We start from the raw sequence: 27,350 nt of genomic DNA on the forward strand, positions 1-27,350 counted from the left end.
ATTTGGAGGTAGAGGAACTGCTTCTACATCAACAGGAACTGATCCATTTCACGATATGCTGCCTTTATTGCTCAACATTCACTGTGTCTGGTGTGATGAAACATTTTAGAGGTCTTTCGGTCAATATATAAACACCATGTGGAGCTACATATAATTTTTGACTTGCATTTTCATCCTTTTTTTCTTTTTCACAAAGGAAAGACCCAAATTGCTCAAAATCTACCATGCAACCCTTTTAATGCAGTTTAGCAGTATCTTGTGTAAAACTGTATTTTACAAATTTACAGACTGCAGAAATCTGTGAATTTAACCCCCCCACCATATGTTCTGTTATTATTAACATCTTTTAACTACTTTTAAGGAATACATTTAACTCTAGCTGTAGTTCTGACCTTTCACATTCGAGTGTACGGGGGGTATTTGAATGCAGCATCTGTCATTTGAGGAAGGCGGGTCTACAGGATGGCCATCCAATCCGAGGCGAATTCTTTCCATAGCAACTCCAATCAGCGAAGAGGGACTGTCTGGTTGCAAAGGTCGGTGCTAGAAAGCAAGCTTTCATTTTTTTGAGCTTCACCGTGGCTGGGTTTAGTGGCAATTTTTTTTCTTGCTTATTTATCAGTCAAGCTCACCGTGGGTGACCCATTTCTGTTTTCGCATGATAGTACCGCACACTCGTTTGAAAGGCGAGCCTAATCTGCTCCGAACATAATAGGGACACGAAATTACCATGCCATCCCCAATGGAGGGATCTTCAAGAGAAGGTGACCTGTTTACTGTGAAACATGAGCTGAAAAATGGTAAGTCAGCCTGTCAGCCTTCTGCAACTCAACGCAGTGCGTTTTTAATGTGCATAGAGACGCGCATATGTTACCTACACAGCCGCTGAAGGAGGAATGTTTCCAGGTTAGCCTGGAGGAGTCAACCGTCGCTGTCAGTTGGGCGTTTTGAAGTAAGCGCTAACATGAACGTCGACGTTACTCGGGGACAGCAGAAGAAGACCAGCGACGTCAGGCTGCCGTTTGAACTAAAACCCCCAGTCAGACCCCCCGCACACCACCATTCTCTATGCGTGTCAGAAACTGCAGCTAACTGCTAGCGTAACTTCCCCGTCCTCAACCGCGGTAATAACATTAGCTTAAACTGCTTGGTAATTGACGGCGTGTTTGTCAGCTTAAATCAGAGCATCCGCCAAGATTATGCTAAGTTTATCGCCTCAAACATGCTTGTTACATTTTAATAGAAAGCGCAGCTGCGATGCAAATGATTTGCAATGTCAAGACGTTCTATGAGTCATGTAACTGCAACCATAAGCTGCCTTTATTGACAATAAAGGACAAATGAATGCATTCACCCTAGATGCATTTTTATCACTAGTTTTGTGTTTCAGTAACTTTGCACATGGCTCCAGCTGTTGGTTCTATAAAGGCCAATAAATAAACAGAACGATTGTCACTGCTGTTCTAATTATAGACTCAAACACACTGTCATCCTGAGTCTAAATGATGCTTGATTCACTTCACTTTTCTTTTTATGTGTTGCTTTTTTTAGCCTGTTGTTTAAGGTGTGTATTAAATTCACTGTAAGATGATAACACAGCAAGTATAAATAAATAACTTGGAAATTTTATTCAAGACTAGAAAAAGCAACATTTATAAATAATCAAATATACTGGCATAGTAATATTGTGTGTGACATTTACTGATTACTTGTGTTTATCTGGATGAAGGTTGTTTCCACAAAGCCAGCCGACTGCACTGACCAGACATGATGTTTGTAGTTTTAATGCAGCATTTATGGGACCAGAAAATATTTTTAAACACCCAAATTTGTCTTTTTTTTAAAAAAAAAAAAAAGAAAAAAAAGTCAACTGGCAGTGAGTCAAATAGCAACAAGTGCGGATGTGTAGTTATGTGTATTTTGATACATGGACATTTGAGAGGACTTAAAAACACAGGGAAATGTAGAAAATTGTTGCAGTTTTGAAAGTAACTGTTTTGCTTCAACCTTGACATAGCCCGATGGATACCAGGAACCAGCCTACCGGCAAGAAAAATAGCGAGATCACAAGAAACTCAGTGTGAGACGGGAGCTATAATAGTCCACGGTGTTTGCAGCTTAAAAGTTCCTTCCTCCCGCAATAGCAGTAGTCACAGATGAATTACGTTTAGTGTTGACATGCATCAGTAATGGGTGTGTAGAGCTCTGCCACTTAGTGCAGAAGGTTCACACTTGAGTTACAGTTGTTTTCGAATGACAGTGTTCAAGCTGCAACATGACTGTGCTTCCACTCCGGTTCACTACCCTGCCTCGAGCATGCAGCGCATCTAGCTGTCAGCGATTCCTGTTTTTTTTTTGTTGTTGTTGTTTTTTTTCTATGTGTGTCATTTGATTGCATGTCTACTCTGCTATGAGAACAAATTAAAATTTAAATGTGGTTTTAATGAGTGTTTACGCAGTTAGTAGACAGAATATTTTATTTCCTATGAGGAGAAAAAAAAGTAAACCTGTCGGATAAGCAGTGAAAAAGCAAACCAAATCCATATTCAGATATATATATTTTTAATCTTTGTGAGAACCTTCCCCTCCAGTAATTTGATGAGATTCCCCTTGACGCGCAGCAAGGCATCGTCTGGTTGGACGTTTCTGTCTGTCTATTAATAACCACTAAAATCAAACTTGGCTTTGGCAGGGAGTGCTCGACAAGGAGGTTATGCAACCAGGATCCCTGACCTCCAATTGGAAGGACAGTGTTGTTGTTTTCAAATGGGTTACAGCGCATTTGATTTGCATTTTATTCCTGCGTCGTAAAAAGAAAGAAAAAAAGTCGGCGTAAAAAAGAAAAAAAAAGAGATGAAATCAGCCGTATCAATGGCTATTTTCAGGCCGGGAGACAGAAGGAATGTGTTCACTACAATGGACATGCGTATCTGAAAGTGTGCCATGCTCAGTCAGCTGTGCTGGGTGACAGTGACTGAGGAAGATGTGTGGCTTTGCTGAATGCACTGAAGCTCTTTGATGGAGGGTAATGACCTTTTGCTGGCTAATCCAGCTTGTTTGCCTGCATTTGCATGTAGGAACTTCCTTTCCTCTAGGATATTTGGTGCAGAGTTTCAGGACCAGTCAAATCAAGACTTTTTGTTCTGTTTTCTTTGATTATTTTTAATGTGGAGTCATCTTTGCTTTCACTGAAATGGTTTCATGTCTTCAGTTTTAAGGCACTGCTTGCTGAGACAAGGAAGGAAACTGGCTTTGTTTTTTCAGTGACATTGTCAAGGAATTGTAAAACTATTCCTCCCTCCCTCCCTCCCTCTCTCCCTCCCTCCCTCCCTCCCTTCCTTCCTTCCTTCCTTCCTTCCTTCCTTTCTTCCTTCCTTCCTTCCTTCCTTCCTTCCTTCCTTCCTTCCTTCCTTCCTTCCTTCCTTCCTTCCTCCTTCCTTCCTTCCTTCCTTCCTTCCTTCCTTCCTTCCTTCCTTCCTTCCTTCCTTCCTTCCTTCCTTCCTTCAAATTGTTTTTGAACATTCCATATTTAATTTTTTCTGACCAGAAGGCATTTGTTTGTATTAAACAATGTCTAAAGTCCTTTTCTAATAAATTATATCAAATGAATAATCCTAAACTCTTTTTATTGTCATAAATCTTTTTTAGACTGCTATTATTTTCAGATACATTTCATTTTTTTTAATCTTGATATAAGAATAACATAGTAACATAGATCATTTTCTTCTTTTGGTCTTTCTCTCCAGCCAACCTGACAGGCCACATTGAGAGGGTGGGCATCGAAAACTTTGAGCTACTAAAAGTGCTGGGCACAGGAGGTGAGTCTCACTGACCGTTCTCACTCAGAGTACAGGTGCAGCAGTGGAGACTCTCTTCTCATAGGAATGTTGTTGTTATTTTTTTTGCATTCACATTGATGAAATGACTGCTGCCTAGCGCTTTTTGATCGATTTTAAAACACAAGCAGAAAATATTGAACTTAACCCTCCTGCAGATTGCCCGTTTTCTTTGGAACGGGCATGTCGTGCGAATCATTTCTCTTTTAACCCTTCACCCTCTGTGTTTGTTTCACCCCAAAAGCATACGGGAAAGTGTTCCTGGTGAGGAAGGTGAGTGGCCACGATGCCGGGAAGCTCTACGCCATGAAGGTGTTGAAGAAGGCGACTATCGTCCAGAAAGCAAAGACGGCCGAACACACGCGGACGGAGCGGCAGGTGCTGGAGCACATCCGCCAGTCTCCGTTCCTCATAACGCTTCACTACGCCTTCCAGACCGACACCAAGCTGCACCTCATTCTCGGTTAGGACACACAAGGAGCGAATTGCCTTTTAAAGTTCTCTTTGATTTATGTTTAAAAACAAGCAGAAAAAAAAACTACTTTCTTTTATTTTTTATCACAGATTATGTAAATGGAGGAGAGCTTTTCACGCACTTGGTGCAAAGGGTGCGGTTCAAGGAGCAGGAAGTAGCACTGTACAGCGGAGAAATTGTCTTGGCACTAGAACATCTACATAAGGTGTGTTGTGTTTTCAATCTGAAGAGAATCGTCATGCTGTGCGTCATCTGTGTAACCTCTGCTGTGTTGCCTCGTTGCAGCTTGGAATAGTCTATCGAGACCTAAAGCTGGAGAATATTCTACTGGATTCAAACGGTCATATAGTTCTGACAGATTTTGGCCTGAGTAAAGAATTTGATCAGGTAAAATTCATCTCCACAATGCCTTTGTCTTTTAAACTTTAGTCGCCTAATTTCATATTCACAGCAGAAAGTGAAACTCGGCATGCATTCTTGTTTGGTTTTAGTAAAACAATACCTCACCCTTCATGCCCGAAGCCCACCATCTAGTTGGACTAGCTTTCTTTTTTTTGTTTGTGTTTTGCAGCTTCTACTTATTTTGACTTTGAATTCAGGTCAAATGTTCAACAAAATATGATGGTCAGGCAGTTTGTTTTTTTTTTTCTTTAAAACTAGACTGAAGTAAAAATGTTACAAGAATACAGTCGTAGTAAAACTTATCAAAACGATAAGAGAAGTGTCAATGTTACCAGAATAAAGTTGCAATATTAGGAGAATGAAGTAGGTATTTTATGAGAGCTCCTTCCCACAAAAAACATCAACAATTACGCGAGCTTTTACCTTATTAAAACAGTTTTTTTCCTCGTAATTTTATCCTGCTAATATAATGACTAAATTCTCGTAATTAAAAAAAAAGTATTGTAGTCTCACCCTAATGCGCCGTTGTAGGGATGAATAAAATGAGAGACACTTTTTGAAAATGTTATTTCTCACAAAAAAGTGGAGAAAAAAGATTAAAATTAGAAATTTTATATGGTATGAAAAGAATCTGAGATTATATTCCTAAACCAATAATTCAGTTTCTGCTGAAAATGGGCAGATTTTATTCAAAATTCTGTTTTTTTATGTGATCCCACATCCTTAGCAGGGGAAACAGGCCCACAGCATCACACATCCTTCACTTTTCCCACCAGTAGAGAGGCCCTTTTCCAGAAACGCGGCAGAAAATATCCCTCCATCATTTTTTAATGAACAATTCACTTTGCCAGCGTCTAGCCGTCTGGAGCTAGTTCAGCTCCAGACGTTCAGAGTCCCTGGTGCTTCTGATAAAACTTTATGCGCATAAAATGGACAAGTTTATGCGCGTAGCTCTTTTCTTGAGTTGCAAAGGTTGACATACATTTAACCATTTAAATGCCAGCTTAACTGATTTGATTAAATGTCATTTTCCATTATTCGTTGCAGTAAATCCCTGAAACATAATCAATTTAAGTAAAAATAAATAGTCTTAGATTGGTCAGCAATTGCTATTTATTTATTCCCTTTTCTGGAATTTTGTGGAAAAAAATTCGCTTCCACGAGTTAAAAATATTTGGACTTAAATTTAAAGGGCTAAATTTAAGCCCATTTTCACCACATATGAAAAATAAAATCATCATGGGAGGCTTACAGTAAGTGTAAATGAATAAATGAATAAAGTACTCTAATTAAAGGTTACTTTTTTTAGCGAAAAAAAGGTAGAAAATCGTGCCGACCTGTGTGCCTGAAACATCAAAATATTACTATTTTCTTGAAAACTAAATGCAAACATGATATCATAAATGATTCTATACTCAAATGGAGACAAAACTTCAGTTTTCATTGCAAGTCTGTTGGGAAAATTTGCCGACGAAGATGTTAAATGTGAATATTGGTCAAAACATAAGAAACCCTGACGCAATTAAATCGGTGTTGCTCACCTTGTTGTTTGAAAGTCCATCCTTCTATTCTTGATGGTACGCTTTTAGACATGCATCCTTCTGCTCTCCTTTTTCTGTCATGTTTTCAAGAGGAGTAATGAAAATGTTGCCTCGGTTATATGCACTTAAAGGACAGAAATACCTAAATATGCGGTTAAGTATGTGGAACTTTTCAAAACATTGATGGATCAAAGCTGAAAAACAAAATAATTTATGACGTTTATGCCCCAACCTGTTAAATAGCTGAAATTATCACCAAATATAAAAAAAAATAATATTTTTTTTAAATTACCATGGGAGGCTTACAGTAAGTGTGAATGAATAAAGTACTCCAATTAAAGGTTATTTTTTTTCCTGCTTCTGAAATTATAAATTATGCTAATGCCATAAAAATAACCTTATTTTAATACATTCAATACAAGCCAGTAATAGTACAGGGTGCTGCGAAGCCTCAGGACATTTTTATCTGTTTATAGTGATGCTCTGAAAAGGATAAAATTGCAATTTTTAGTGAGCAGTTCCGGTTTTACTTGAGCATATTCATTTGAAATAATCCATTAGTGATATATATATATATACACAAAAAAGTTTTTACTCGTTTCAGCTGGACACATCTGCGTAAAGACGGTGCTAAAGTTAATTCGCTTCTGTGCACCATCAGAATTTAGTAACATTTCATGAAAACGCCTGAGGACACTCTTGACGGTGATGTTGCTAGGCACTTGTCATTCAAATCTGTCAAAAAAGCCTCTTCAGTTCTAAAAGAAGAACTGAAGACGCCTGCGTGGCTGAGCCTCTCCACAGACAACACATCAAAAACATCTGTGTGAATTTTTTTATTTTGGTTTAAAGATTCGTGAACGTCTGTACTGACTAGTATTGTTGATGCTTCAACGAAGATGTCTAACAAAGACTGCTTCCTTTTAAAATGTGTTCTTTATTGTTTTGGGGGTTTTTTTTTCAGGTTGAGAGGGCTTTCTCTGTTTGTGGCACTGTTGAATACATGGCTCCAGAAATAGTTGAAGGAGGAGATTCTGGACATGACAAGGTAAATTGGTAGCTTTGACGCTTTAAAATGAAAAAATGCCTAATTTATTGCAATGAATTTTCCTTTGTAACTAAAGCCTTGGGTTTGGCCTTTGATGCGTTCCAGGCGGTGGACTGGTGGAGCCTCGGTGTGCTAATGTACGAGCTCCTGACCGGCGGATCGCCCTTCACCGTCGACGGAGATGAAAATTCCCACTCGGATATCGCCAAGTACGGATTCGTCTATGCGGGGGGTTAGGTTTCGTTGTCGACATTCAGCACTGCTGACGATGTTCATGTCGGATATTGCAGGAGGATTTGCAAAAAGGATCCTCCTTTCCCCAAAGACATGGGACCGCTGGCCAAAGACCTGATCCAACGACTCCTTGTCAAAGATCCAAAGAACAGATTAGGATCCGGTCTTAACGGAGCAGAGAACGTGAAGAAACATCCGTTTTATCAGGTGGAGATCGTAGAGTGCTTTACGTAACTTTAAATTTCATTGAAAAAGTTTTTTTTTTTTTTACTTTTTATGTATTTATAGCTACAAACCTTAGTGCATTTCATTAAGATTTTATTTAATATACCAAAAATTGTGATAGTTGCGAAGGGAACGCTTCTCATACAGGAAAAAAGAAACTGGTCAGAGTTGGTAGGAGAGTCAGTGGAGGCAACTACAGTGAAAACCTGTTAGGGGGTAAAAAGATTGGTGAGAGGGATGAAGGTTCAGCTTCCATCTGGACAACAGAGCTACATTGGTTTACATCAAAGCCTATTCTGCTTCCTTTTTTTTTTCTTTTCAAATGTTCTAGTAAAAGCCCAGACTCCATCATTCAGTCTGGTAGAAACATAATCCCAGAGTTTCTCCTGTAACTGCAATGAAAACTGGTTAAAAAAATATGTTGCATCACGCACCGATCTGATATTAATATCTGTATCGGCCCGGATACTGAAAGAAATTCTAGATTGGGTATCAGTGTCAATGTGCCTGATCCACAGTGGTGGATGCAAAGGCAAGAACCCCCCACTTGATGACTTTGCATTTTTGTGTTTGTCATGATGTAAAGCACTTTGAAATGCCTTGCTGCTGGAATGTGTTATACAAATAAAATTTGATTGATTGATTGATCTATTCAGCCAATTCTGTGCTTTGTGCTCAGAGTGAAATCATGCTTTATTATTTATTTTCCATCATATTTCCAATTCCTAATTGCACTTTCTGGACTATTTGAAACAAAGTTTGCTGCACTTCATTTTTTTTACATGTGAAAGATGTGAAAAAGTACAAATACCTTTGGAAGTATTGGCAGGTTTGCTAAAGGCTAGGAATGATGCTTCATTTTTTTCTTTCTTTCTTTTTTTTTTGTAGAAAATCAACTGGGAGGACTTGGCAGCGAAGAAGGTACCTGCGCCGTTCAAGCCGGTGATTCGGGACGAGCTGGATGTCAGTAATTTTGCTGAGGAGTTCACAGAAATGGACCCCACTTACTCCCCCGCAGCACTGCCTCAAAACTGTGACCGCATTTTCCAGGTGGGTGAACAGGAGGAGATGTAAACAACCAGACTCCGTGTTTTCAGCACTCTGTTTTTTTTTTTCTTTTTTTTTTCCTGCTGTTTCCTTAAATAGATGCTCCTTTGAGTTGCTGCACAGTGTAACATTTAATTCAGCATGCCCTGGTTGCCTGGGCTTTGTGGCTGCAGGCGTTGCAAAGTGTTAACACGGATGGTAAAAAAATTTAATAAACTAAGAACAATAAAAAATCAACAAAAGCATTATCTTTTACTCGCTTTTTATCTGCGGCTATATTTGACGTACTTCACAGCAATTGAAATAATCGATTCAAGTTCTGAATGTCCTCAAAAGGTTGCTGTAAGTCAACATGAGTCTGTGTGTGCATTGGTATTCAAATTGACTAAAGGGTCTTTTATTGAAGTAATTGCTGCCATATGCAGCTCTCATTGAAGTAACAGATGTGAATGACTATTTTTGATGTAGCTTTGAACCATAATATGGCCCACAACTCCATGCCAGCTGATAGCTGTCTGATGTATTGCATGAAATTTCAACTCTGATTGCCTTCTGGATCCTTGAGCTCGGCAGATCAATAGATCCATTAACGGGCTTCTCTCATGAAATAAAAGGTTACGCTTTGAGAGCATCACCACGTCTAAATCGGTTACGCCTTCAGTCTTTGATTGCCAACTTCATCTTGGCTTTTTCCCCCTCTCAGCTGCCGTTCGCACACTCCCGAAATTTTGCGGTCTTTATAATTTGCAAGCCTAGCAATCTCTGAGATAACGACAGCAATCCCAGTTTAAGCCGTGCACTTGCTCCCCCGTGGTGCCTCACAAAACAAAATTAAAATTGCATTAAGAGCGCCAAGATGTAATTTCACGGCAGAGCAATCAAATATTCAAGCCCGGCAATTTAGGGCATCTCATTCATTCGGCATCCATCCTTCCGTCCATCCATCCATTGCTGTCATTGCATACCACACAGCTGTGTGTGTGCTGGTGTTGAGGGGGGAAGAAAACGGAGGGAGATTAACGCCAGCTCAAAGCTCTGGGCTCCCCACAGCTGGAATTAAGCAGTCACGCAGCACAATGACAGTTTTGACAATAGCTACAGCTGGATGGCGAGCTGTCACTCAGAGACGAGCCAAAAAAACAAAACAAAAAAAACAAACCCCGCCTCGCTGCTGAGCCGACGGCGCGGTTTGGACGGATTAAAGTCAGGAGGGTTTTCCAACGCTTTCCAACGAGGAGGGCCTCCTCTGCTCTTGCTCCTGCGGTTTATTCCTCGTTAAATGACTCGGTGAAATGTAAACACAGACGCGCTCTTCTGTTTCTGCTCGCAGGGATACTCTTTCATGGCCCCCTCCATCTTGTTCAAGAGGAATGTGGTGATGGACGACCCCATCCAGCTGTGCGGCGGCTCCGAGAGGCCGGGCTCCGCCGCCGTGGCCCGCAGCGCCATGATGAAAGTGAGACGAGCAAAAACGCACTTAAAACTAACGTCCGCTTTTGCGGGTAGATGAGATTTTCTCTGTTGCTTTGTCTTAAGTTCACTTTTCTTCCTTTTTGTCGAACTTTGCTTGTGTCACACTCTGCACTTTGCGGTCCGTGTTCAGGCCTGAGCCTGTTTAATACACAATGTTTCTTTTTCTTCCGTGAATGCCGGCAATATGTTGCCTTTTGGGAAAATAGAAACACAATGATTTTTAAGTCTGTACTTTGTTTCAATCTTTTGTCCTAGGGGCATTTTTACATGTATTACTTTGATATTTGGGATTTAAAAAGAAAGAATTTTGTTTTTTCAAAATTTGTTTGTGTTACAAATATATTTGGTACTATTTAAAGGTTTACTTTCACACTTTTAAACATTTTAGCTTGCATGGAAGCCTGTTTCCTTTTAGCACCTAGTTCCAACTATATAAGTTAAAGTTTTAAGCTAAACTAAACTTTGTTCCATGGTTTTTTATAGAAACCTGCTTTTTAAGTTGCTAGCTTTTGCTAGAGAAAATAATGTTCATGTCTTGAGTACCTTTATTCAGAACAAACATATTCTTACTTATTAAACCTATTAAACCTTTTAAATTCATTTCAATAAAAAAAACTTTATACATCCCAAGGGGCAATTAATTATTGGCCTAAGTCATATCATCCATTGGTCCAGAATATAAATAATATAAATTCCCAATGATATACGTAGAAACTATTGATGTAACTTGACATCAATTTACACCTCTGAAACAGTTCAAAGGTGTAAATACTTTTGCAAGCTGCTCTGTTTTGCCCTTCATTCACAACCTGAGAGCTTCCTTTTGTCTCTCAAAACAAAGGTTTCTGTAAATGATCTGCAAGCATTTTCTTCCAACAACAAACATACTTGGAGTTCATACAGTTAAAGAAGAAATAAAGAAACATTTAGTTTTTGATGATAAACCTGGTTCTTGACTTTGTTTCATGCTGTTTAATCTGGTTTCTGTTTACCTACTTCTCCATAATCTGCATCTCGGTCTGTGTTGAGAGCAGAGATGAAGAATCTGAAATGAGATGTAACGTGAGACTTTGAAGTAAAGGCAGGTTTCTGTGACACATTGAACCACTGGTCCACCGTTCTTCTGTGCAGGACTCTCCTTTCTACATGAATTATGAGATGGACCTACAGGACAGCGCTCTGGGAGAGGGCAGCTTCTCCATCTGCCGCCGCTGCACGCACAAAAACACCGGACAACAATACGCAGTCAAGATAGTCAGCAAGCGGTACAAGCTTCTTTTCGAATTATCTTTTTCCACATAGGTGCTTCACACTTTGCTATATTTATAGTTACATTGGATGCATCCAGCCCACCACTGGCTTCTCTAGCAAAAAGAAATAAAAAAGAAAGAAACTGGGCACTGGTCAGCCTCCTTTAAAGAAGGTCTTATGGAAGTATTACATAAGACATGTGTGAAACTAATGGAAGTAAGCAGAGCGCCAGGTATGAGCTCAAGCAATCCAGCTCTGTTCACACAGTTGTTGCTTTTTGGTTCCAATACTCCCACAAACCCTGCCTGCATCTTGGACGCTAGCCGCCGACTCTTCGGCTTGTCACACTCATTCACTGACAAATATTGCTCCAGATATTGTCGCCACTTTATTAAGAAGCCACACAGCTGAAAAACAAACCTCATCTCGACAATCCGGGATAGAATCATGCTTTACTCATCGAAGCTGCTTTGGCACATTCCTTGACATGTTCAGCGCCTTGAATTGATCGTTTTTGCCAGTTTGCAGGTGCAAACCTCCGTACTTTAGGGGTTTTAATGAGTTTCGATCAGATTGCATAATTTATGTCACTGTGTCTGGAGATTCTTTTGTAGCCTCCTGCAGGTTTTCTTCCACCATAGCATTAGCTGCACCCATCTTCCCATCAACTCTGACCAGCTTGTAACCCTGATGATAAATTCCATAGCACGATGCTTGTTGAGGTTGATGTGCAGTAATACTTTTCTGCTATACACAGTGTTTTGTGTCCAGTTTATATTACCTTCTTCTGCATGTTTGCTGAATAGTTGGTGGAAAGCAGCAAAGAGGAACTCTTGAGGAATTATGCTCTTTTAAAACTTGTTGTGAGGAGGATCTCTGCAACTCCTCCAGAGGTACCACCAGCCTCTCTGCTGCTTCTCTGATTAATCCTTTCCTTCCCAGGCCTGCCAGTTTTAGGGTTTCAGCTGTGCCATACTCCTATTTCTCCTCATTACCTGAGGTGACTTGTGAAGGCGGTTGGGGGCGCTGAATTGTATTTAGGGGCCTTAGAATGAGGTGGCTGAAAACAAATGTAACCCACTTTTTCCATATTTTGGTAAAAACATTTAAATTCCAGTTTCATGCTACTTTTGTTGTTTTCAATCACACCAAATCCCATAAAAACATATGAAAGTTTGGGAATATAATGTGACAAAAATGTAGGATTTGGCGTCTTTTGAAGGCAGTTGGTGCCACTGCATTTTACTTTGGGACATTAGAAAATCTTTTTTTTTTCCTTTAAATTGCAGTTTTATGCCACTTTTATTGTTTTATCACATGAAATCTGATTAAAACACATGAACGTTTGGGGAGAAAATTGTAGCTTTTTCCAAAACGCTGTATGAAGAGAGGACCAAGATTAGGCAAATGTTTCTCATGATCAAACCATTACCAGAGTAAATGCTGTTCTGGAAGTGCTAAAAGTTACAGGTTGGAAGAGAATAATTTTTTTTGCATTTATTAGCAAAATCATACCACCCATACTTCCACTGGCTATATTCACTTGCAAGGTCACAGGAGTATTTACCCAACTTGTTCAGGGATACATTTTTAATCAACTGATTCAGTAAAATAACACCAAAATCCAATATAAAAACCACTGTAGAAACACAGAGCTCCCCTGAAATGGCTTTCACTTGACTAAATTTGTGCTCGTTCATGTCTGCTCTAGGATGGAGGCGCAGACTCAGAGGGAAATAGCAGCCTTGAAGCTCTGCGACGGCCACCCGAACATTGTGAAGTTGCACGAAATTTACCACGATCAGGTAAAGTTGGATCCGACCACATTCGGCCCGCTTCCTGCAGTCGTCTGCGGAGCCTGTGGGACCAAAGCCTTATTAAGTCCTAGAACTGGAACAGGGCAGATTAATGGGAGCCTGCCGGGAGCCTTTTTGGTCTTTTTCTGTATCGCTCTCATGTTGTCCGCGAATATCTCTGTGTGCATGATATATCAAAGCTGATTTATTTCTGAACCACAGCTGTATAAACAAGCTTTTTGTTCAGCTGAATGGAAACAACCTAGATTCACTTGCACTGCTAATAGAGTTGCACACTTAACCCAGAGTGAGTGTGCATACTCTTTGACGTGGCTTACCTCGGTTATTTGGGAAGGTGTTTCCAAGCGTCTGGCTGCATACAGGTTCATTAGCCAAAGTCCTTCATGCCCAGGAGCACCACTTTAGTCCTGATGAGCTCAGCGGGGTTATTACTGTACCTCGTAGGCCTGTGACCCAGATCAAAGTGGCGCTGCCTCGCTTCGTCTCCGCTGAGTCCTGCTTTTGTTCCTCACATCCAGCACTAATGAGAAACTGTACCCCGTTGCCCAGACACTTTATTCTCCTCCATCTTTATTAGAGCCCTTTCACTTTAACTCAATACTATTATGGTTTGATCTCATATTACTATTATGGGATGGGCTGTGGTTGATCTATGTTTCGCTTATCTGCTTGGCATCCAGGTAAAGTCCTAACAGTTAATTAAAAATAATAATTTAACATCGCAAATTTAACAGCATCATTTGGCCTGGGGATTGCTTTAATAGAGTGTGGCAAAAATATAAACAGACAAGCATCATCCCAAATATGGGAAAGTTTGCTAGCCTTACAGTAGGTGTGTTTACTCCGAAATGCACAGATAAGGAAGCCATTTTCTAAGCTGCCGTTTTTTTTTTTTTTTTTTTTTTCAAGCTATGACCTGCCAAAAGCAACTTCAGCCAGATTCTAATGTGTTTTTAAGATTCATAATACAAGGAAATGTGAGCACTCCATCCAGGAAACACAGTAGTCCTCTCCCTCTTTGGAGAATGTGGACCACTTCTTTTATTATGTACTTTTTTTTTGTTACGTGAAGATCATCTGGGGACAATATCTCAATGGTTTACTAGTGCCTCTGAGGGGTCAGTTGATAATTGGGCGAAATAATCAGGAATTAGGTCATTCTGTCAGGTTCACTTTCAAGCATTTTGCATGCTGAAGTGAACGATGTCAATCTAAATCAGCCCAGCTCACCTCGTTTCTACATTGTCAAATGTGTAGGAAAGTAATTTAGCGACGATATTATATCTCCTTATGATAATAATATATGCAAATGTTTCCAACATGTTTCAAGAATGAATGAAGGCTCATAAAGATTAAAACAGCTTTAAAGCAACTTTGCTTTAATGTTTAATGTTCAGCTTTGAAGTCGAAAGTCTTGCTCTCTCTTGCCGTCTGGCAGCCTTAATGAACCTCTAACAGGTCTTGGTCTGTCATACATGATGCAGTTTCCTTTTAATTAGCTTCTTATGTCTTCTGTGGTTCTTCTGACCTCCTTTTTGACATTGAAAACAACTACCTTTACTCAGTCCACGCTGTTGTATCATAAGCTAGCTTGTTCCGGTAGCGCTTCTTGATGGTGCATTCTTTGCACGTGTTTTTGACTTTCTGAGGCCGACAAAACTGAAAAAATCTTTGAAACTAAGGTGTTCTGTGTTGTTTTTTTTGGTCTAGCTCCACACATTCCTGGTTCTGGAGCTGCTCGGTGGAGGAGAGCTGCTGGAGAGGATCCGGAGGAAGCAGCACTTCAGTGAGACAGAAGCCAGCCGCATCATGCGCAAACTGGTGTCTGCTGTCAGTCACATGCATGATGTAGGAGTAGTGCACAGGGACCTGAAGCCAGAGGTACAACACATAACTCAAAAGAGCAAATTTTTTCTTCTTTTTTTTTTTTTTCCATGTGTGTCTTTTGTGGTAAATGCAGCCTGGCTGGATCATATGCTTTGAAGGGAGAATTACTGTGTTTTTCTGAACTGCATATGATGTGGCTTGTTGTCACTCTGACTCTGCAATCTTCTTCAAAACAAGAGTAAAATTGTTTGACCCTAACACGGGTCAGAAGGACCCCAGCCAGTCTTGATGTACAATTTAGCAGGCTCTTGACTGAACCGAGCAGAAGGAGAGAAAGAGAGAGAGGAAAAAAAAAAACAGAAAATGATTGCTGTCCGTGTCTCGAATTGCTTCGTAGAACCTGCTCTTCACAGACGAGAGTGAGAACTCCGAGATAAAAATCATAGACTTTGGCTTTGCGCGTCTAAAACCGCCAGACAATCAGCTGCTGAAGACTCCGTGCTTCACCCTGCAGTATGCTGCCCCAGAGATCCTCAAATATAACGGCTATGATGAGTCCTGTGATCTGTGGAGTCTGGGGGTCATTCTGGTGAGTGTGCGACCATAATACTGGTAATCGGAATAATGAAGTGTAATTCAATATGCAACATGCTGTTGTTCTCCCTGTCTTTTTTAGTGGTCATAATTAAACATTTATGTTTAATTCACAAAATTAAGGCTTTAAAATGTCCTAATTATTTTTTAAAAATGTAAGTCTGCCTTTAATACGTTAATCACAGGTTTTATTTTTCTGTCGGGCAAAAGGTTGAGTCACACGCAGACATTGTTGCGTTCTGTGACTCACTGCCATCATACCCTGGCTAGCTAGTTAACTATTTTTTTGTGTGTGTCAAACATGGGTAAGTGCAAATTTATCGCAAGTTGGTTGCACAAAGTTCACACATTTCTTTAGAAATATGAGTCTTAAATTGCATTTGTAATGGTCTTAAAAAGGTCTTAAAATGTCCAAAATTTGAGTTGGTGAATAACTGCGTTCCTGGTACTAATCACATATGAGATGTGAAAGATGACTTCCGCATAATGTTGCAGTAAAGGCGTGTTGCTCCAAATATTAAAAATTGAATGGTTGCAGGTAGGCACAAAAAATTTTAACTAAAGAGAAATCACGACTCGCCAAAGATGGAGATTATAGTTTTTAAAAAATCTGAAATCCACAGAATTCTGGTTTGTGTTAGAGAACCATACAATATTTTTCACTTGCTTTTAGGGAACATCCTTTTTGATGACTCCATTATATAAATTTATAATAATCACTATTTAAATCCGCAGATCCTCTTTAAAGTTTTTTTCTGAGGTTGATCTATCCTAATCTTAAGCTTTGTACTCAGCCGATTTATTTGTCTGATACAGTTTTTAGATTTCAAAAAAATGAATGCTGGGTATGGTGCATAATTTCCATCTAAGCTCTTGGTGTGCCGTGGTAACCGGACTCAATTTAATCTGAACAGAAAACGACCAAACCAGCGCCCGCAAAAATGGCATCCTTATGCAGTCCTTTTTAAACATTTCTGGATGAAGGAGGAAATAGAAAAGGAGACGTTGTGTGGACAAAGAAACAGAGAGAAATTTCTGCTTCTGTTCTGGCCAGTCATCCGTTCAGAGCAACGGCTTTATATTTATGCGCTGCTTTGCTGTTCTCCCCCGTGGGAGTGTGGGAAGGGAGGGGATACATCTAAGTCTGCTTTATGAAGCTTTGATAAAAACGGGTTCTGACATGCTGTGTGCACAATGGCCTGCAAGCCAAGCGAGCTGAGACCGTAGCCAAAAGTGCTCTTCCCCCACTGCTGTCCTTTTAATGAGAAATCTGAGGGCAGACGTAAGCCGACGAAGGTGAGAGCATCCTGTTTGCTGATCTGAGCACAGGACACTCTACTTTTTAGTGCCGCCGCAGCCACGGTCAACAATCTCCAGCATAACAATGAAAAAATGTGGACGGTCGTGATCGGTCGAGAGCGCTTTCAAAGCGTGCCATATAAGCGCCGGCGCCTCGTTCTTTTCCCGGCTCCGTCCAGGGCGCCACGCTGTAAAGTGAAAACAAACATTTAACGGTTTGTGTGCCACACTCGGACACCGTTTTAAGCATTAGAGCATATAGGCTGGTGATTAGGTCTGTGCCCCTGATCGATGCTGGTTTTCCTCTGGTTTCAGTACACCATGCTGTCTGGACAGGTGCCTTTTCAGTGTCAGGAGAAGAGCCTGACCCACACCAGCGCTGAGGAGATCATGCACAAAATCAAGCAGGGGGATTTCTCTTTTGGAGGCGAGGCCTGGAGAAATGTGTCCCAGCAGGCTAAAGACCTCATACAAGGTGAGGCTGTAACCTCTCACTATGTGTTTTGCTACAACATTAAAAAGAGTGAATTAGATACAAAAATAAAGCATCTTCATGTGTTAAAGCCACACATATCAGTGTATTAAAGTCCTTAATTTGGAGGTGATTTGGGCTAAGACACTCTTCAATACAAATGTTGGTTTTCAAGCACTTGTATTCATATTTGACTGTGACAGTGTATTATTCTATTACTTTTTTTGATGTTTTATTCTTATATCTGAGTAATTTATAGCATATTTTGGTGCAAACCGATCCTAATCGGTGGAGGATTATTTTGCCCTCGTTTCCAACTTCCTCTCAACCTTAGCAAAACGCTCAGGAGAAACGCGGCAAACGACAGTCAGATTGGGGTTGTCCCGTCAGACCGTCAGTTCCCGAAACCGCACAACGTAAAACTTGTGAAAGTGCACGTGGGGTCGGCGTCACCCCACCGGACTGCGCACAGAGTAAAAAAACTTGTGACTCCATCTCTTCAGAGGGTGAAAAACCTGGCTTTTCAACACTCGCAGTTCATAGTAAACTCAGTAAACTTGCAGCAGACAGAAGTAGCTTCAAAATCCGTTTCTACATAAAGACATGGAAGCTCCACACTTTTTCCATTATCCAGATGATTGATAGAATGGTACTCTGTGAGGTGTTCAAAACTTGGAATATTATTTTTGAAACCTGCTTCAAGCTTCCCTACCCGTCTGCTCTGTTCCCTGTTTGTTCACTAATGTCCTAACAAACCTGAGACCCTCATAGAACCTGCATTTATGCAGGCTCTGTCTGATTGGTGAATTTTGAACAAAGATGATTACCCTTGATTTTATGTCGGGGTATCAGAGTAAAAACCGTGCATCTGGAAAGTATTCACAACGCTTCACTTTTTCCACATTCTGTTACGGTTCCAAATTGTATAAAGTTGATTTCTTTGCTCAAGATTCTACACAAACAGTTCATTATGACAATGTGGAAAACAGTTTTGAGAGTTTTCGCTAATTCATTTCAAACAGAAAACCAAGATATCACATTTATGTAAGTGTGTAGAATTTTGTGGAAAAGAGAATAATTTAATACTATTTGGGATGCTTTCCATCTGCACTGTACAATTGTATAATTTGTTTGAAAAACAACACAACCTAACATTAAAACTATGCATCACTTCCTTTCACTTCACTTTGTGTTGGTCGATGAGCCGCTGAAAGCACTCAAACGTTCTCATGTGGCCAAATTCTGATTCAAAGGGCATAAAAACCTGTTCTGAGTTGGGATGTAAACATGCCGGCAGTATTGCCGATACGACGCACAGATTTGAACTAAGATATAAAATTGCTGTCAAAACAGGAAGTTTGTCCTCAACTGAACTTCAGTGAAGCATTCATGTGCTGAGTAATACGGTATATTAAAGTGTTTTTATGAGTAACATGCACTAACTCGCCAAAAGCGTCTCGGGGACAAACATTTTCTGTCTCTGTCATAATTATGTAACAATTTTGATATTTTGTTGCGTCTACAATCTCCCCCTTAATCTAATTGTTACTTTTCCCTTTTTTTTTCTTTTTTTTTACTTGAGCACCTGACTCCTTATTACATCCTTATTGACGACAAAGCTAGAAAACCTGTTGCTTATAGCCGTTTCTTCTTCTGTGGGATATCATGATGCTTCTTTATCAAACTGGAGGTGACTCAGTTTCATCATTTAGATATTATATTTAAAATAAATATTCAGCAGTAAAATGTTTGGTCCTAAAATTAAATTATTGTTCAAAAATTTTCCATTGAACATGATGAATCGATAATTAAAATAATTGTCAACTAATTTAGCAGTCGGTTAATTGTTAAATGGAGTATGCAGACTGTAAGAAAGGTGTTCTATGCAGAACTCTTCAAGGGGCATGATTAGCTTCACCCAGTTCAAATTTCGTAAATAATATCAGTTTTGCACCTTTTAATATCTAGTTATTAATCAGTAATCCCAAAACAATCAACAAATCAACCCTACAATGTATTAATGTCAAGTCAAGCAGCTGAGCTTTTCACATATGTTGTTGATGTTGGAAGTATTTTCTCAGCTGCCGGTGCTTCTTTTGCTACAAATGATCAAGTGTTCATTAAAAGGAATTCTGATGTTGCATTTCAGGAAATAATGTTTTTCTGAATTGAATTATTTGTTTGTTAACGTATTTTGAATATTGTAAATTTGCAGGATGTGCCAATTTAAAAAAAAATCTGATTAATCAATTAATCGTCTAAATAAATGATTGATTAATCGATCACTAAAGTAATCATTAGCTGCAGCTCTAACACGGTAGTTTAAAGCCGTTCCCTGTTCGGACTGAATCCAAAATAGATAGCGACCAGGATAAGTGAAACATAGCCTTGCAGCAATTCATTTCTTGTCATATTTTTCCAAAAATAATTTTTTCTTTTCAAAAATTCTTGTTTCCCATACTTTTGTTCTTTCAAATTTCAATCCGTTTGAGAACAAAAACCTCTTTAAGAACGCGACAATCGCGCAGTGGAGAAATTTCAGGCAATTTTACACATAATCATCATCCATACTATCGCCCCCTGCTGGCCATTGCGAGCTCTCTGCGTTGGTTTAAGCACCTGCTCGGGGGAAGAGAATCACTTCCTTTGCGGGACTCGCACATGACTCACCTTCCTCGTTCGTGTGTTAAGTGAATTATCCTTTTCCTCCGCCTTGCAGAGCTGCTGACGGTGGACCCAGACAAGAGGATTAAGATGTCCGGCCTCCGTTACAACGCCTGGCTCCAGGACGACAGCCAGCTGTCCTCCAACCCACTCATGACCCCCGACATTCTCGGCTCCTCGACTGCCTCCGTCCACACTTGCGTCAAAGCGACCTTTAATGTAAGAGCGCCGCGAGAGAACACTGTTGTCAGAAAGTAGGTGAGAATGTTCTTTCTATTCTAGTAGTGGTGTTCTTCTGGGAGCCTGCCGCTGAATCCACCACCTCCTTGAAAGAAGTTGTGGAGATGCTGTAGAGTCATCGTTTGACTCTGCATCGTTTGACTCTGCAGCTGCACATTGTTTGGGTCGTGCATCCACTGGCTTTAGACATCCGGATACGTCTCAGTTAGATTCAAATCTAGATCTTGATCGAACCATTTTAACCCAAGATTATCCGCTTAGCTAAACCATTTCTCTTTATTGTGGGATTTTTCTTTTCTTCCTCGTTTGTTCTGAGGAAAAGGATTATCTCTGCTACCACCATGTTCCATAGTGGGGGATGGTTTGTTTGTTTTCTTCCACACAAAGCATATTACAAGGTTGCTAAAAAATAAGCCTGTCGCTATAAGAAATTGAAGGGCATGATGATTTTACAAAGACATTATAATCCATTTTGTAATGGTTTTGGTTTATTTATTGTTTTTGGTTGTCGTCTTTTGTTTTGGATATTTGAAATATTGTCCATATTGTCCAGTATTTTTTACAAAACAAAAGTTTATTTGTCCTTGAGAGAGGGAGAACTTGCAATATTGTGGCAAGTTACTTGAAAATGGTCTCAAAACAATATCATGACAAAAATTACTGAGGCAATTTATCACGTTGCGGTATTTGTTATGGTGACAGGCCTGATTAAAAACACAGCTTCTGTATTTAACAAACACAACAGAGACTTTTACTGATGTGCTGGGAATGTTGGACCAAGGGAATGACCGACATCATCTTCCCTCCTGTTTCGTCTTAGGCTTTCAACAAATGCAAACGGGAAGGTTTCCGCCTACAGACGGTGGACAAGGCGCCGCTGGCCAAGAGGAGGAAAATGAAAAAGACGAGCACCAGCACGGAGACGCGCAGCAGTTCCAGCGAGAGCACGCACTCCTCCTCCTCCTCTTCGCAGTCTCAGGAGAAGACGCTAACGGAGGGCGAGCCCAATCCGCCGCCTTCCAACAGCCCCTCCGTCAAAACGCCGGGCGTCGAGGAGACGGACTGCGGACACCGGAACACACTTTCGGCCTTTCGCTTCTCGGAAGGACAGTGAGGCGGCAGGCGACAGATCCGGGCGCAGTTTTTTGGTCGGCGGGCCGCGGAGTCGGACCCGCGCGGCGACTCTGTCTCCTCCTCCAGCTCTGTTGCATGGACGTCTGCATGTCACCAGAACCGAGCATGCAGCAGGAGCAGCAGCTTGCACCGTAATATATATCAATCAATCACTCAATCAATCACCATTAGCAATAGCCTCTCTTTTCTTTTTCTCTGACTTTCACACTTCTTCTGTTATCAATCAGGGTCTGGATCAGGCAGAAGTTGTTATTGTTGTCTTAAGGGCTGCCCCACCGTCCCCGGTCCAGGAAGATGGAAAGGAGACGTCTTTACTGTCGTTATTAGAAAAACGAAACAAAAAAATGCCCAAAGCAACGCGGGTCCTCTCCTCGTTCTTCGTATCTGTCTGTGTCTAGGCGGTTTTTGTTGTTGTTGTTTTAAAGGGAAGCCTGTAGTATTTAAACCGCGGATGCTTTGTAAGGGAGGAGAAGACGCGAAGCAAAACCTCGGGAGAAATCGCGTCCGAGAGGTGAAGCTTTTATTTATATGTGAATTTTAGACTGTAATCTAAGCTATATCATAAGCTATATTGTTAACTTATTAATGGTTCCAAATGAGCCTGAATCGAAATAATGAATACATGCGAGTGTTCAAAAAAAAAAAAAGATATTTTTTTGTAAGTACGGTTCCTTATCCACAGAAAACCTGGTGGGTTTTGTAGACTTGACTGCAGCTGGCTGGATATTAATAGTCATGTAGACTTTAGCATCATGGACGCAAAGGAAAAAAACAAAACAGCCGACGGTGTTGATGTTAAAATGAAAAATGTATGCATAAAAGATTAAAGAGGCAAACGTGAGCATTTTAGCCCAATGTGTTTTGTAGTTTTTGCCCAAAGCAAAGCATTTCTGGTGACCCTGAGAGCAGAGCTGAATTTAGAGAGTTGTCGCTCCCTTTGACGTGGAGCTACTTTAAAAGTTAAAATGGCCACTTCTCTAGAAACGGGGTCAGCAGCGTTGGGTTTTACTTGGATCGCGCTGCGTCAAAAAAAAATACAAATACAAAAATTAATTGCGTCCTTCCCACTACGGTCAATTAGATCGCTGGGAGAATTCAGATCCGCTCGATGTGAGATGACGATTGAAAAGGCGATTTCAAGTGGTCTCCCGTTCAGAAATAACGAAATGCAATTACTTTGTAACAGGAAGGTGGTTTTCGTTGCTCACGTGTGTGTGTGTGCGTGTGCCAAAATTGCAGCCGAATCAAGTAATGTCCGGTTTCCAGCTGCGAGTGCAGAAGTGTGGATATTTCAGGAGACTGCAGGGCAACAAAGTCATGTTGCTTTCTTGGAAGTCTTCAAACTTTTTTTGTTCCAACAGCGACAATAAAAAGTATTCACCCGACTTGGGTTTTTTTTTTTTTTTTTTTTACATATTTACTTCTTTGTTAAATCAGTCATGAGCGACAATTTTTTTTCAGTTATTTGACAAAAAAAAAAAGCTTAATCTCAAAAGTAAAAACTGACTTTCTACAAAATGTTAAAAATGTATGACATAAAATCAGTGACTGGATAAAATATTACAGCCTTCAAGTTGATCTTTGGAGTTTTCCGCCAGTCGTCCTGAGAGAACTGTTGGAGCTCTTTCCGGTGCCACAAATTCTCTATCGGGTAGGGCTTTGACTGGGCCACTTCAGAACATCCACCTTATTTGTCCTCAAAGCATTTCTGTGTAGCATTAACTGGACGCGTCGGGTCCCTGCGTTGCTTGAACATACATATTCTCTGCAGCCATAGCTCTCTTGCAGATGGAAACAAATTGTCCTTCAGGATTTCTATATATTTCTTTACCTTCTACCTTTAAGGTACAATCAGACCGAGCACGTTCTGCGCGTCTGGTTTACATTCAAGGTCTCTGGAGGCGACAAGGGCCCGTCGCGGCTCATTTCGCGCGTGATTCGAAGCATTTGTGCATCTTTACAAGATCACAGCATGGTGCCATGTTCCTTGCATGTCTCCATGATGGATTTAATTAAACTCTAGGGGAAGTACAGTGCCTAACAGTTTTGGGGATTTTTTTGTTGCCATCTTCTGACTGATACGTCTTAAAACATTTTTCTCAGATTTGCTTGTAATCTTTAGTCTTAATGCTGTTCTGGTAGCCAGGTGACTCTATATTGCAGTCACATAAAACAAATTCACTTCACTCATGTTATTTCTAGTCCACTAATCGTAATAGTACTACCAACTGCCTGGACCTCTGTTAAAACCTTTAAACCAAGTGAATATTTATAAAATTGCTTGCATCTTAAATACTTTTATTTCATTATTTCATTGTAGAAACCAGTTTTCACTTTGCAGTTAGAGGAGTTTTTTTTTGGTTTTGTGAAAAACAAATATAATTTTTTTTTTTTTTGCTCATGATTGATTTGCAAAAGCGATAAGTAGGCAAAAACATCCGAGGGCGTGAATACTTTTTATAGGCACTGCATGTCTGACTTGGCTCGTTCTTCATCTCTGATGCTGCCATTGCTCCATCTACCGTGTGTGAAACAAGGAACCGTGCAGACATTTGGTTAGTCCTAAGTTTCTAGTGCATGATGTAATGTGAACTGAAACATAAACCACTTTTATCCTTTTTTGTATTAATGGCCTTTGAGGCAGATTCCTACTTGATTCAGTGTGAGTTTGTTTACTGGCCTCGATTCAATTTCGGACCTTCAAGTTTTACTCCTTCCATGTACCAAACTCGTTCTTTTTAACGACGACGCACCGATTGAGCTTCGACCTACTGAGACCAATTTTTGTCGACTACAGTTTCTCTTTATGAGAAGTTTTAGTAGCTTTCCTGTTGTGAGGGGTCTGTAAGGTTTTCTATTATTTCAAAACAAGACTAATTGATTTCTGATTTGAAATGCTAATGCTTCTTGCATCTCGTATTAGAGATTAGCATGGCTTCCGAGAACGTAGATCCTCTTGAGGTTTCTAGAAGGCTGCCAACATGTTCAAATTCAAACATTTCCATTGCAGAAAGAGGTCAAAAACTCTAAAAGGTCAGCCTTCCTGCAAGACTTCCTGAAAGTATGGTTTTAGAGCTGGAATGGTGTGTTCACTGCCATGTGAAAAGGTGAGATGTTTGAGTTTTCCATCGGTCAGAGCCGATAAAGCTAAAAACGGTCTGATTTTGGTCGCTCGGTGCATCTTTTTCTCCCTATGGCCTAAATATGCGGACGTTCCAGTGTTCTAGTCGGCATAGTTTGACTGTTTTTAACGCCGTGTTGTGTTAGTAGTTATATCTCTCTTTCTACTACTTACTGAAATACTGTACTTTCTTGATTTTACATATATATAAATATATACCGGGGCACAGGAGGTGGGACATGAAATCGAAATCCTGAGCTTGACGTCTGTGTCCACTCAAACACTCAAACACTCATTCGCCATCTTCCGTTTTCATGCACTCCGACTCCGAACCAAAGCATTAACTTTTAAGGTAGCCGTCGCTTTAAGCTGCATGAAAACGGTTTCCTTTCATGCAATTATGCAAAGAAGTGCTTCATTTTTTAGGATTGAAATGTTCGACATTACTATTACTACAATTTTTTTTTTTACAGTTGACTTGTTTCTTTTTTTATTCTCAGCACACCATCATGCCTAAAACTATGCACCTCTTTTCACCTCTGTCGCTTTTTTCCTTTAAAAAAAAACATAGTGTATATATAAAGCTATATATATATATATATATATATATATATATATATATATATATATAAGAAAACGAACCAAATGGGTTCAAACATAAAAAGGATGTTGCACAATGTACATATACTGTGCTTTTTTTTTTAACTTCCGATAGCATCAGCCATTAAAGAAGAAGCAGCAGCAGCAGAGTGGGGATCCGTTGCCCTTAAAAAAGACAAAAACAACCGGAATCCTTGAAACTGAACACTACAAAGCTCTCGTCTAAGTTAGCTCGCATGAGTTCCCTGTTGCTGCCTCATTAAGCCTGTTCTTTTGTTTGGGTGTATTAATAGCTCAAGTGGAGGAAGAGGAGGAGTGTCCTATATTGTGCTCTCCTCTGGGAGCCGTGCTCCATTAACTGATGTGCTGCGCTGCTGTTTGCTCCAAAGAAAATACCGTACTCCACTCCGCGTCTCTGTGGGACCAAGCTTCACTTTCTTAGCAGGGGAACAGATCAGTGAATCACATTAAAGGGCCGGTTTGGTTCCAGAGTCTCCCGGGGACGACTCTCCCTCCTCCCCCTCGTCTTGACGAGCACCATGTTTGTTGTCCAGCTACGGAAAAAGAGAGAGAGAGAGGGATGCTTTACTCAGAATTTGCAAGTTTAATGAAATTTCTCCCTCTTCCTCCAGTTGTTCCTCCATTTTGAAGTTGAAACGTCAATGCCTGAAGGAACTCATCCTTTTAAAAGAAAAAAAAAAAGAAAAATTCAAACACTCTTTGTCTGAGACAGAGGTCGCATGTTTTGTTGCTAAAGTGACTTTTTTAGAGCGTATCTGTGTGTGTTGTGTTTATTTATTTTTTTTATTTTAGCACAGCTTCTCTTGTACACCATTGGGGACAAGTCTGCTTTTATTTTATTTTATTTGTTTTTTTATTATTATTATTATTTTAATTATTTTATTTCTTTGAAGTGCCCAAACCGATTTTGATGTTTAAAACGACGCGGCCCTTTAATGAAGCGATTCTCCTGCCAGGAGCACTTGAGGAAAGACTGCAGTAGTATTTCTATTTCTGCCTCAGGATAAAAAAAAAAAAAAAAAAAAGAAAGAATAATGGCTGGGGAGGGATTTCAGAATGGAAAGAGGCTTATCTTGTGTGTGTATTTATTGATGTAGTCTATAATAAGGGAACCACTTTTATCAACCTGAGTATGTTTCAGCTTGTTTGACTGAAATTCATCAAAATATTCTCAATAAATGTCTGTTTATGTCAGCAGCTTTGCTGGGAGTTTTTTTTTTTGTACTGAAAGTAATGTAATGTTTATGCTTGTTTAACTGACAAGGCAGAGCAGTCTAAATGTTATTTATGTTTTTGGTGGCTGTTGATGTACAGTGGAGAAAAAAAAAAAGAAGTTTGACAGATCTTATTAGGTACCTTGATGATTTATTTTCAGACAACGTTGGCTTAAAATGACTCTGCGTCATAACTCGATGCAAAAGCAGCCATGTGGGAAGTGGTTACTGGATTCTGACCTCTTCTAGGAGCTTATTGTGACATGAATTGTATTTTTATTGTTTTATTTTTTTGAAGGGGGGAGGCGTTTGTCGGTTTGCATGTGTGGTTCAGAAGGACGCGTGGCGTCGGCGCCCGTTTTTGTCACATTGCATGTGCCGCCGTTCGATTCCGGTTTCAGTTTTTCAGAGGCGATGGGTGGAAACGTGCTGTAGCAGCAGATCCCATCTGAGCGACTGTGCGATCACAGAAAGAAACAAAAACCGAGCTTTAAGAGCAACAAAGCAAAAAAAAAACAAAAAACATGTGCTTTCAGTTATTTATTTTTTATATGCAAGAGTAAGAAAAGACCTATCCCCCTCTTTGGTCGTTTATCTGTCTGTTCCTGTTTATGGCTGTTGTTCTGTATTCTAAAACTCAATAACCACTTTTACCTGATAAATGAATATACTTATCTTCTTTGTAGAGCACTGTGGAGATCCTCTTTTTTTTGTGTTTGTTTTTTCGGGTCACATCAGTTGCTTTAACTGACCAAGGCAGTGGAGAGCAGGGGGAAACCTTCATTTTCTTCAATAAAAAGCTTTTTACTGGCTGA

General features: G+C 40.1%; 1 protein-coding gene across 1 annotated transcript; it reads left to right on the top strand.

Moving 5' to 3' along the window:
* Positions 1 to 574: 574 nt before the first annotated feature.
* On the top strand, positions 575 to 27,350 carry rps6ka5 (ribosomal protein S6 kinase, polypeptide 5). Its single transcript, XM_055038623.1, has 17 exons — positions 575 to 800; positions 3,747 to 3,818; positions 4,081 to 4,299; positions 4,401 to 4,516; positions 4,597 to 4,698; positions 7,219 to 7,302; positions 7,408 to 7,511; positions 7,593 to 7,743; positions 8,650 to 8,811; positions 10,139 to 10,264; positions 11,413 to 11,546; positions 13,244 to 13,337; positions 15,060 to 15,230; positions 15,574 to 15,765; positions 17,385 to 17,544; positions 20,261 to 20,424; positions 21,266 to 27,350. Exons 1-17 carry the CDS (start codon positions 731 to 733, stop codon positions 21,557 to 21,559), a joined length of 2,415 nt encoding a protein of 804 aa, XP_054894598.1. The 5' UTR covers positions 575 to 730; the 3' UTR covers positions 21,560 to 27,350.

Source organism: Poeciliopsis prolifica, unplaced genomic scaffold (genome assembly GCF_027474105.1).
Source record: "Poeciliopsis prolifica strain line A6 unplaced genomic scaffold, Auburn_PproV2 SCAFFOLD013, whole genome shotgun sequence".
Lineage (NCBI taxonomy): Eukaryota > Metazoa > Chordata > Actinopteri > Cyprinodontiformes > Poeciliidae > Poeciliopsis > Poeciliopsis prolifica.

Excerpts from the sequence above, each read along its gene's own strand:
- rps6ka5 (XM_055038623.1), top strand. The coding sequence starts at position 731 with ATGCCATCCCCAATGGAGGGATCTTCAAGAGAAGGTGACCTGTTTACT. Across the intron at positions 801-3,746 it reads GAAACATGAGCTGAAAAATG|CCAACCTGACAGGCCACATT; the intron begins GTAAGTCAGCCT and ends CTTTCTCTCCAG. Across the intron at positions 7,512-7,592 it reads TCCCACTCGGATATCGCCAA|GAGGATTTGCAAAAAGGATC; the intron begins GTACGGATTCGT and ends CGGATATTGCAG.